At 39.6% G+C, this 12,500-nt stretch overlaps 1 protein-coding gene across 3 annotated transcripts in view; it reads right to left on the bottom strand.

The window, feature by feature from the left end:
• LOC310714857 (cadherin-4-like) overlaps nt 1-12,500 on the bottom strand; it is a 346,409-nt gene that overhangs the window by 32,203 nt on the left and 301,706 nt on the right. For all 3 annotated transcript variants that reach the window (XM_083520863.1, XM_083520864.1, XM_083520865.1), the window contains 2 exons: nt 8,139-8,294; nt 4,955-5,099 (listed from right to left, as the gene is read on the bottom strand). In XM_083520863.1, the coding sequence (XP_083376989.1) occupies nt 4,955-5,099; nt 8,139-8,294 (301 nt within the window). The remainder of the gene's footprint in view (nt 1-4,954; nt 5,100-8,138; nt 8,295-12,500) is intronic.

The raw sequence follows: 12,500 nt of genomic DNA, 5'->3' as shown, positions 1-12,500 counted from the left end.
TAAAGTCAGGTACTGATGTAGATGCGGTGAGAAGGTCTTGAATAGGGTTGGTGCTCTATAGCAAGAGATCTTCCACGTCAACCTATGTAAAGTAGATCTTCATGGACCTGTTTTTAGCACAGGGGCATTGTCATGCTGGAACACGTTTGGGTCTCCTAGTTCAAATGAAGGGAGAATTTCCTGCTACAACATCCAGAGACGTCCTGTACAATAATGTGTCTCCAGCAGTTTGGGAAACAAACACATGTGGCTGGGAATGTCTGGGTCCCCAATACTTTTGTTCATATTCTGGATGATTGAGTAAATTGTAATTATTGGCAGATTGTATTTGGTGTAAATGGAGTTAAATACTTGCAATCTGAAACACCTCGTCATTGTAGAAGATTTTTATATAAATAAAATACATGTGAATGTCTAATTCAGATCTCACTTGTTTGAAATATCAAAAAGAAAAGAAAAAAAAAAGAAGAAAATAAAGAAAAAACACAGTGCATGGCTTGTCTGTGAATTTTTATGGTTTGTGTGACATTTTATTACAAACACTAAACTATTTCTGGGTGGCGCCTCCCTTTGCACTCAAAATAACCTCCATTATTTTTTTGCATAGATTCCACAAGATGTTGGAAACATTCTTTTGCGATTGTGGGTTCTGTTGACTTGATTGCATCATGGAATACATGCAGATTTTCAGGGGCACGTTCATACAGTGAATCCCCTGTTCTACCACATTGCAAAGGCATTCTTGCAGATTGATTCAGTTCCAGTGTCTGGTCGCTGAAGAACCTTGAACCTATTCATAAATCCAGTTTGAGGCAACGCTTGCTTTGTGACCTGGTGCATTATCATGATGTAAGTATGAACCATTATAAGATCGTAAATTGTAGCCAATACTCTTTAAATAATTTAGGGTTAGATTACATAATTTAAGATTTTTATTTTGAACATAAATAAGCCGTACCTGTCTATAAGCCGCAGGTGTCTACACTGAAACTAATGAACTTTACACAGGCTTTAGGTCTGTTACACGGCTTGTATCTAAACAGTAGCCTACCAAGAAAGTCATTGTTCACTGTCTTCCTCCTTCCTTTCACAACTATTTCTCTCGAGAGTTTATCTTTTAGCATCGTCGTGCGTTAAAAAATCACCATCGGTGAAGCTTTTCTCCCGATGCCGTGCAGCTCAGAACACAGGTGAAGTGTTTTCATGCCCGGTTGTTTTCAGCGTGACGAATGATTCACATTTCCTGTGAGCGGCAGGTCAAACGTCAGAGGAACATCATCCATATTTATGATGTGGTGCGGCCCGATTCAGTGGGAGCGCGTCTGATTTCATATAAAGAGTTTCATTGGTTCACCTGAACCTGTTCGGAAATTTCATTGGTCTAATTTTATGGGGTTCAGTTTTTTATCTTGAAGTTTGTAAAACCGGGAAAAACACAGCAAAAATCCAGAAATTAGCTGCTTCGTTGTTAAAGCCGCAGGGTTCAAAGCGTGGGAAAAAAGTAGCGGCTTATAGTCCGGAAAATAAGGTACATCATTCCACCATCCTAAACCTTCAACACAAGGCTGTTCCATTGGTTTATGCAGTTGGACCAAAATGTGGAACCTAAAATCTGAGATCCATTAAATGGCAATACTAGAATCTTCCAAACCATGATTAATCAATATTAACGAACCCAAAGTCTATGGAGATGGATGCATTGCTGTGGTGACGGCTAACGGGAACAGCCAGAAGAATAAGAAGAACAAACCCAAAGTGTACCAAAAACTTCCCCATACCATTACACAACCTCCACCCGCCTAAACTTTCAGCACAAGGCCAATAGGGTACAATAAGTTGTAACTAAATTGTGTAACCTACAAATTGTGTTTAAATACCAATACTTAATACTTACCATTAAATACCAATACTTAAATCAGTGGCATCCATTAGACCACCTCCACCAGCCTGAACTTTTGACACAATGCAGATAGGTTCCATTGATCCTTGTAGTTGGCACCAAACTTCAGAGACTACAATCCTTTAAATGGCAATACTCAAATCAGTGGCATCCAATTCATGATCAATTCCCCACATTATTGCATCACCTCCACCACTCTAAACTTTTGATTTGTGTAGTTGGACCCAAATTTGGAACCTACAATCTGAGATCCATCTAAAGGAATACTCAAATCTATGTCTTCCAAGCCATGATTAATTGGTATTAACAGACACAAAGTTTACCAAGAAAACATTCCCCACACCATTACACCACCTCCACCAGCCTAAACATTCGACACAAGGCAAATAGGGTCCATGGATCCATGCAGTTGTTACAATATGTGTTGCATCAAATGGCAATATTCAAATCTCTGGCTTCCAAGTCATGATTCATTTAAATTATTGAACCTAAATTGTACCAAAACCTTTCCTCACACCATTACACAACCCCCACCAGCCTAAACCTTTGATACAAGGCCTATAGGGTCCATGGATTCATGCAGTTGGACCCAAATTTAGAGCCTACAATCTGAGACCCATCAAATGGCAATACTCAAATCGTTGTAACAAACTGTCCAGGTATGTTGAGCTTGTGCCCACATATGCCTCAACTTTTTTCTCTTTTGGTTGACAGTAGTGGACTCTGACATGCCATCTGCTGCACCTTCTTAAACCATCTGCTTTAAGTTTTGACCTGAGATGCTTTTCTACTCAGGACAATTGTACAGAGTGAATTTTGGAGTTACTGTAGCCAGTTTGTCAAACTTACCTGTTGGAAATTCTAGTTAACAAGGTGATACTGGGTGTTTTTTCTTCTTTGCACCATTCTGAGTAAACGCCAGAGACTGCTTTGTGTAAAAATCCTAGAAGATCAGCAATTAAACCTGCACATCTGGCACCAACATTCATGACACAACATAAAAAATCACTAAGGACGTTTTCCTCTATTCCAATGGTTGAGGTGAACATCACCCACAAGCCCTTATCTGTATGATTTAATGCAACGCTCTGCAATCACATGATTGGCTGACTTCATATCTGCATTGATAAATAGGTGTTCAGGTGTTCTTAATAAACTGCTCAGTCAATGAAATGGTATAAAAAAGTTCCAAGACTAATGGTGCTAACTGGTGCTATTCTGAACAGATGCTTTACTTTTTACTGGAAGATGGCAAGAGATCAGGAAGACCTACAATGAGACGAACCCCCGAAAATGTCGAAACCATTCGGCAACTTGTGCATGATGATTATTGGAGGACAATCCACATGACCTTACTTCCGCAGCCACCCAAATCTGCAGACTTTACCCTCTTCCTGAAGATGAAGATCCAGCTCAAAGGTCATAGCTTTGACACCACTGCGGAGATCCAGCACCAATTGCAAAAGTGCTTTCTTGTAAATAGAGCGAGTCGCGAAACTTTTGTATATATACTATTTGAAACTATTTTTCATACACCTTATATGTGCCTATACATTGTTAATAAAGATGTAGTTCACACTTTCACCATTAGGGGGGCACTCTAAATATCAGCAATGAACATTTAGTTAAAATCTCAATACACAACAATGCACACACTGTAGAAAATGTCTGTTTTGGCTGATATATTTAGGGGGAAAAATCTTGCATGCTTTGTGTGACCCAAAATAAGATCTGAAGTCTCCGGATGAGTAAAGCAGCGTCGCACAAATTGTTGTGCGAGCAAAACCTGTTGGGTTTGCACTCTGCTTTCTCTCAGATCCAATTATCTCTGGGAGAGTAAAAATAAATCTTGTCATTATCCAGCTGACGTGTTGGAAAAAAAGAGAAAAAACAATATGCGACAGGATAGAGGTGGAGAACGAGAGACGAATCTGTCTATCCGTCCGATTCGTCTTTTTTTTTTTTTTTTTGTAGAATTGCGTTATTTCATCATCTCTGATGCAAGAAATGGTGCTATGGTGGGCATCATTATCCCTAGAGAAACACACTCTGTTTCTCCCTTTTTCTCTTTCGCACACACACATGCACATACTGTGTGACATAGTCCCTCACGTCATTCACAATAGGTTCAGATTGCATCTTTGCAAACAGACCCCTCTATTTCACCAAAAAAAAAAACAAAAAAAACGATGAAGTAGGTGGAAAAAGTACGAGAAGTCGGACTGGGCAGTGTCTCTGTCCTCTGTAAAAGTCTCTTCTATTCTAAAGACAGCATAAGGACACCCTGTAAGCAGACTTATTTTGGACTTGTGTGTAAATATATGTACACTACCTCTGTTTGTAGGTTTTATCCTCAGATTTTTGGTGGAAACGTGAAGCGGTAGCTCAGTGGTTAAAGCTCTGGGTTACTGATCGCAAGGTCGGGAGTTCAAGCCGTGATTTTTCAACCTGCCACTCTTGGGACCTTGAACAAGACGTTTAAGCCCTCTGTGCTCCAAGGGTGCTGTCTCATGGCTGACCTTGCGCTGTGACCCCATCTTCATACTGTAACACTGCTGAGACCCGTACCCGGTTCTTCCTCAAACGATTGCCACAATTTTGAACTTGTCATTGATACACAAATTATAGCACTAGCAGGTTTTTACACAAAACCCGAAACAGTAATGGACGAAAACCGGCGCTCGGTGATGATGCCGCCTTTAGAACGTGCCCTTACGCTGAATACACTGAAACAGTGGAAACAATGTCGAGATCATGAGAAAACAAGGAGGAAAAAATATATATATTATAACGCATGACCTCTTAGGACTTTTATTCAATTTTTTTATTAGGATGTTATATTAAAAGATTTCGCTTTTACTAATTTTCTGTAAACATTTATTTACATTTCTATTTAGTTTTGTGCCTCAACAAAGAGCAACATAAAACATGGAAATAATGTGGCTAAGGATTTAAAACAAAACAGGTGTGCAAAATGAACTCAAGAAGTGAAAGTGATGAGTTCTCTAGCTACAGTTCTGACCGTGCAAACCATGGAACCATCTTAAAGCCCACCTGGTTTGGATCCCTCCATCACAGAGCCATTGTAGATCTGATTCTTGAACTCGGGCCGGTTGTCATTCATGTCGATGACGAAGATGTAGAGGTCGACCGGCTGCTCCACCTGATTCCCGTTCATATCCACAGCATGAGCTCGAAGCTGTCGAAAAAAACAAATATAATCATATGTTTTATACTCGTTCATTTATATTTTTGAAATGAAGAACCAGAAGACAGTATGGAGATCGTCCCATTTATTTACAGGAGGAAATATCCGTCGTCTACGTTAAAGACTATGTGGAGTGAATACTCCATATTTTACTGCATAGCTAAATGGATCATGATATTTGCCTAAAAACAGTGCTCTTATGTTACACACACATACACACACACACACACACACACACACACACACACACACACACACACACACACACACATACACACACACACACTAAATGACGGTATGTATGATTTATGAATTTGCATTTTTATTGAAGAGAGAGTGATTAGACAATGTGACTCAGCATGTCTAATTGAGGTGTTACTGCAGCAGATTTAACTGAGCCAGAGGGAGGGCAACCACACACACACACACACACACACACACACACACACACACACACACACACACACACACACACACACACACATATGCATATAAATCTAGTTTAAACTAATACTTTAGTGAGTCCTGACTCTCAGATTATACCTTTCTGCTGTCTGGTTGACATAACATCTGGTCATGTTTCTCTCTTTTTTATCACACACACACACACACACACACACACACACACACACACACACACACACGGAATAGAGAGCAGCCCAATACAGCTGACCTGACCTCTTGTCTCTGTATATCATTCTATCTTCCAATCGATTCTTTCTTCTTCTCTCACTCGTTCTGTCTCCATATATATCTATATCTATCTATTTTAAGGTTAATTTGAGTTTTTTTCTTTACCTCTTTTGATCAGTTGAGGCAGCCAATATCAGTCATGTGAAGCTTTTTGTGTTTGTATATATACTTGTTTGTGTTGTGTGTGTGTGTGTGTGTGTGTGTGTGTGTGTGTGTGTGTGTGTGTGTGTGTGTGTGTGTGTGTGTGTGTGTGTGTGTGTGTGTGACTCCAGGGCTCTGGCTGTGATGTGGTAATTCAATAAGAGGCCGAGTCAGAGATTAGGTACACGTTTAAAGGAGAGGAAATGTAATTCTGTTCTGGAATTAAAGTTATTATCTTCAAACAGATGAAAGGATAGAAGAAGAGAAATAACACTGTCTGCCCTCCACCATCTCACATCACAGCACTGAAGGATGGAGATTAGGGATGAGATGATGTGCACTGCAAACACGTGATCAACGATCTGACATGCGAAATCGTAAAATAATTCGATAAGATTTATAGACGGACCAATGTGAATTTTAGGATGGAAAAAAGCGCTTAGACTGAAGGAGGGCAAAGACACGCCTCCATCAATAAGACTGAATGATATCGAGGCCACACCTCTTTCACTGAGACTGACAGGTAGAGAGGCCACACCTCCTTAAGTGAGACTGACAGGTGTAGAGGCCACAATTGAGATTGATATGGACAGAATCCACACCTCCATTACTGCACTGAGAATAACAAATATAGAGACCACACCACTACAACTTTAAATGTATCCTGAAGTGCAGACTGCAAAACCATTAAAAACAGGCTCTCGTAAGGACTGTCCCAGGAATTGAAGACTAAGAGCTACCTCTGCTGCAGAGGATAAGTTTAAAAGCTTAATTTAAATTTCCAGCATCAAAAACTGCCGATTTACACAAAAGTAGCAGACATATTTCAACACCCACTTTTCAGTAAAGCTGTTATCAACTTCATAAAAACAACAAGTAGAAAAGACTTGCTTGGGCCAAGAAACACAAGGAGTGGATATTAAATCTGATGAAAAATGTGCTTTGGTCCGATGAGTCAAAAATGTAAGATTTCTGGTGCTGAATGCTGTGTCTTTGTTAGATGAATAGAAAGTAATGGGACAGTTCCCACTGTGAATGTGTGGTTCCTACTGTGAAGCATGGAGCAAAAGGAGTGGTGTGGAGGTGCTTTGCTGGTGACACTGTTGATGATTTAGTAAAAATTGAGAGCACACTAAACCAGAATGGCTACCACAGATTTTGCAGCGACATTCCATTCCATTTGGTTTGCACTTAGTAAGACTATTATTTGTTTTCCAAAGGACCATAAACACACCTCTAGGTTATGCAAGAGCTATTTGTCTAAAAAGGAAAATGATGGAATGGTGCATCACAAATACCCCATGTGAATCCAATTAAGATGGTTTGGGATAAATTGGGCAGGAGAGTGAAGGAAAAGCAACCAACATGTACTCAACACCTCTGGGGACTCCCAGTTGGAAAGCCATTCCAGATGACTTCCTCATGAGGTTGACCAAAAAAAATGGCAAGAGTGTACAAAGCTGTAGCATCTATTAATAATTATTTTTTAAAAAACACCAGAAAACTGACATAACTCATGTTTCCATTTGTTATTTCTTTTTTCCTTTCACACTGGTTTCTATTTTTATTTTATTTTTTTTATCTGAGAGAACGAGCGCTGCTTTGATGGTCCTCATTATATGGACGTTGTTCCATCCCGAACGCAGCTTCGTATGTTAATTAGCATGCGATGCGTTCACCTCCTCCTGCTTCATGTTTGGAGCATCTCGAGAGCGTGACAATGCTAATTACGCACTTAGCACGAAGCCAGGATCGTTTCCAGAAGACGGCCAACAAAACAGCGACATCTCTTCAGAAACGAACATCAAGCATCAGACGGCCTTCGCGTGCAGCCGAGGACGCCACAGATCGCGGTTTGTAACTCGAGCGTCGACAAATCTAACACACACGCAAATCTGCACGAAGGCTACGCTAGCGTTCGGTTAACGACCAGCAAGAGTTGATTTAACGAGTGTCAGAATAGCTAATGAGGAATAAAACCTGACTTTCAACCCACGACTTTCTGTCAGGAAAATAAATAAACAGTGAGCACGACAGATGGTAAACACGTAAAGTCAGAGCGAGAGGTGAAGTTTATTTCCCCACACCGAACAATGTCATTGTACAGTCCTGCAAAATGAGATAGTAGTTTGATATTGTTGTTTCAATCTATTCAGTAGCTAAAGGAATCGAAGCGATTTTGGCATGTGCACTTACGTGGTATGAAGAGCGCTCCTCTCTGTCCAGGGGCTTGGTGACGTACATCTTTCCTTTCTCAGGATCGATGTTGAACACTTCATTAGGCGGCTGATCCGCTCCCACGCCAGTGATGCTGTATCTGATGTTAATGGACCGATCTTTATCTGAACGGATCTGCAAACAAAATCGGAAGATCTGTCACATGGCGCTCTTAATCACCTAAAAACCTATTCCCATTTATTTATACACTATGAGTCCCAAAAGTATTGGGACACCAAGCTTTTTTCAGACGTATGTACTTCTTCCTTCTCAAACTGTTACCACAAACTTAGAGGCACACAGTTGTGCAGGATGTTTTGAGACATGGTAGTGGGAAATATTGCCTTCACTTAAACTAGGAGGTACAAACCTGTTCCAGCAATATGCTTAACATTCGTTTGGAGTGGAAGATCTCCTGCAATAGAGCTCCAAGCCTATTGAACACCGTTATGATGAATATGAATGCACCCCAGGTCTCCTCACGTTCTCACCTACACTCTTGTGGCTGAATGAATCTCCACAAAGCTCCACAAAAATCTTGTGGAACATCTTCCCCTGGTATACGCTCCAACTTTAAACAAATGAAAAAAAGGGATATACTGTATATGTGTGTGTGTGTGTGTGTGTGTGTGTGAGCTCCGTAACAAACTAAATTAGAATCAGATTGTAAGATTTCTCTTGGATTCGCGACTTTCCGGGATCATTTTATCCGTCCGTTCTCCTCCCGAAGGCCCACAAGAGTCCATTAAGATCTGAGACAGAACACAATCAGCGCAGCAATCACACACACCTCCTGCCATCCATCATCCTGCTTCTTTCTCCCAGCTACAGATGTCATTAGCACTGCACGCGCACACACACACACACACACACACACAGTTATGTTCTCCTGAATTGGGACTACATCACATGAGAAATTCAATATCTCCATCTGGAGGAAATAAGCAGCGTCATTTTTCTTTCGTTTGGAGATCCTGACAGTCAGAGTTCCCTACAGCGAACGCTCGCATTGCAGTGTGTGTGTGTGTGTGTGTGTGTGTGTGTGTGTGTGTGTGTGTGTGTGTGTAAGGTAGATAAAACATTCATGCAGACGTTAAGAGCTCGGCATTTTCGTTGTAATTAGACAAATGACGAGCGGCGAATTTAAACAGAGTTACCGAGGAAACAGACGGTGAGACTCAGTCGTGGGTGAAGTGCCACTAACACGGTTGAGTGTGTCGAGTGAATATATTGTTATAATATATTGTTACACATCATTATTGTTTTAGTGTAGCTGTGTATACACACACACACACACACACACACACACACACACACACACCCTTCAGAAATAGAGATAAAACTTGGCGCTCGTAGCCACCGGCTTTCCTGCATTTATGGTGCCCCATAAAAACTCCCAACACTATTTAATAAGCAAATATGTGTTTGGGATGCAGCCAAAAGTCTTTCTTAATGTGCAGCAAAGGTGGCGCACTATATATTAGGGCAGTATGTGATTTGGGATGCAGCCATTATCGCTAGTGTAGCTGTTAATGATGAGCACAATATAAACAAAAGTACTGAGACACCAGACTCTTCCAGCCGTATCTCGTTCTTCCCCAAACTGTAACGAAAAAATTTGACAATGCCCCCTTTTCACAAAGCCAGCGTCATGAAGATCTGCTCTCCATGGACAGGAAGTGTGTGTGTGTGTGTGGAAGATCTCCTGCTTTAGCGTTTCAACTCAATTGAACAACAGTGGGATTAATGAGAACATTGACTGCACACCAGGGCGTTCCTCACCTTCTCATCTAACTGATTTTACACCCTTGTAAGCTGAACAAATCTCCACGGATCTCCACAAAATCGTGTAGAACATCTTCCCAAAAGAGTGGAACTTATTATAATAGGAAATAGGGACAAAATGCAGAATTGGTTCAATTATGTATATTTGTATGTTATGTGTCCAAAAATAATCCAATGGAATATCTTTTTTTAAGGAAACAAATACAAAGAAAATGTCCTTATGTGTGTCAAAATCTAAAATTAGATGGAACGGACTCTCAAAAGACAAGAAAAAACGAAGACACGTCCGTATTTATACAGGGGAAGACCTGCTTCATTCATATTATGCAGATGCCTATAAAGAGCAGGGATAGAAAATATAGATTCAATTCTGAAATCTGTTCGTCATTGTTTTTATTCATAGACAAAAATATAAAAACGTAAGTCTAAAAAAACAGCCTGCCACTGGTTGGTGTACTTACAGTATCTCACAAAAGTTAGTACACCCTTTTATATCTCAGTCACCATTTTAACATCTCTAAAGACAATACTATAGAAATGAAACTTGGATATATGAAATGTATATATTGAAATATCTGGCAACAAAAGTATGTAAACTCAACATACAGTCATTATTGTTGAAATATCTGGCAACAAATGTGAGTAAACCTTCAATATTGTCCATTGAGAACATATAATACAATGGTTGCTGAAAGGTTTGTATTCACGTTTTGGGAGACTCTGTATATCCCTTTTTGTAAAATACTAATCCTTTATTTCATTGTTTCTGCGTCATTCTCATGTCGGTTGGATCGGTATCGTTTTCCCAGACCTCTTCCCCCTTTACCGTTTATGATTTGGGTTTCCGATTTGAATTTGTCTGCATGAGTTTATTTAAAAAAACGCCATTACACTGCACTTGCATTCGCCTGCACTTCCATTTCCTGACAGCTGTGTGTATTTTTGCTGTAAAATATAATATGATGTAACATTAAAGCAATTTTTTTTCTTATTAGAAAATTCAGAATTAGGACAAAACAGACAGAAATACACACTTGGGTCATGCCTGAGTTTGACATACGGCTTTGTGGTATTCTAGAAGGTGAAAGAAAGAAACAGCCATCAGAAGTGTTACAGTATGGCTGCTGAACTGACACATCCAGCAAAGGAAGAGAGACGGAGGGAGGGAAGGAGAGAGAGAGAGAGAGAGAGAGAGAGAGAGAGAGAGAGAGAGAGAGAGAGAGAGAGAGAGAGAGAGAGAGAGATGTTGTTCTGGGACTGCTCAGTAATTGGGTCTCATTTCAGGGCATTTTTCCATTTACAGCCCAAATTGGCTCCACCTGAGGCTGACACTCTCACACTTTTAGAGACCAGGCGCTAATGGACTTCTCCATTGTACTGTATGTAAATACCGTCCTACTACACCTGAACACCTGAACACTCGCACACCGGCTCTCATTTTCAAATTTTATATTTTTTTCCCCATTCAATATTATTTATTCACTATTTGTTTAATATTTATCCTAAACAGCTCCTCTAGTTCTTTTTTTCTTGTGGTATCTTGATGCTCTTTGTTTTACTCCAGAGTGAGAAAATCACTACATTAAAACATTAAATCAGTTCATGTGTCCTTTTATATATATATATATATATATATATATATATATATATATATATATATATATATATATATATAATATTTATTATTATTATTATTATTATTATAATTACTTTTAATTTGCAATTTACAATAAAAAATTTTTTTAGTTTAGATGATAGATCAGGCTTTATTCCCTTAAAACAGCGATAGAGCTCGAAAATAGAGATAGCTGTCTAACACATTCATATTCCTCCACAAGGGGGAGCTGTTAACATGTAATATAGTTAACAGTTTCCAATGAAAAAAAAAATCAAATCTGAATAATTATCGTTATCAGGGCGTCATCTCTTTTTATCGTCTTGAACGCTAACAGATGAGCAGAAACATTTCCGTGTTCGATTGTGTTTCCTGAGTGACTGTTTTGTGTTCTTTTTTTTTTCTCTCTCTCTCCAAAAGTGTGGGAATCTTCTGCCGCTAATTTAATAAACACGACCCAAACAGCTCAGAGGCAGAATTCAGAACGATTACACACTCAAGTGGAGGGAAAAAAAATGTTAATTCCTTCATCTCTCTCTCTCTCTCTCTCTCTCTCTCTCTCTCTCTCTCTCTCTCTCTCTCTCTCTCTCTCTCTCTCTCTCTCTCCTCTCACACACATTCAGTGTTAATGGTAGTGGAAAAGAAGCATAAAATCGAAATTAGTTTAATCTGACAGTGTTCAAAACTCGGCATTAATCCTCTTCTTTATATCACATATTTTATGACTCAGGACACGATACATGTTCTGCACTTCTCTTTCGAAATTTCCACCCACTTTTCTTTCTTTTTTTGTGTGTGTGTGGTCTGTTGATTATCTTATTTCTTATTAGCGTGTCTGTGAGGAGATTAAAAAAGAAGAAAAAAAGGTGCTCTAAAATAGGGCCGTCGCTAAGCAGCTAACTCGAGCGAAAAACGCGAGAACTGACAAGAACATCGCTTCT

This window comes from Silurus aristotelis, assembly GCF_946808225.1.
Source record: "Silurus aristotelis genome assembly, chromosome: 19".
Lineage (NCBI taxonomy): Eukaryota > Metazoa > Chordata > Actinopteri > Siluriformes > Siluridae > Silurus > Silurus aristotelis.
The sequence above is the reverse complement of the archived record's forward strand: the minus strand, read 5'-3'. Positions and strand labels throughout refer to the sequence as shown.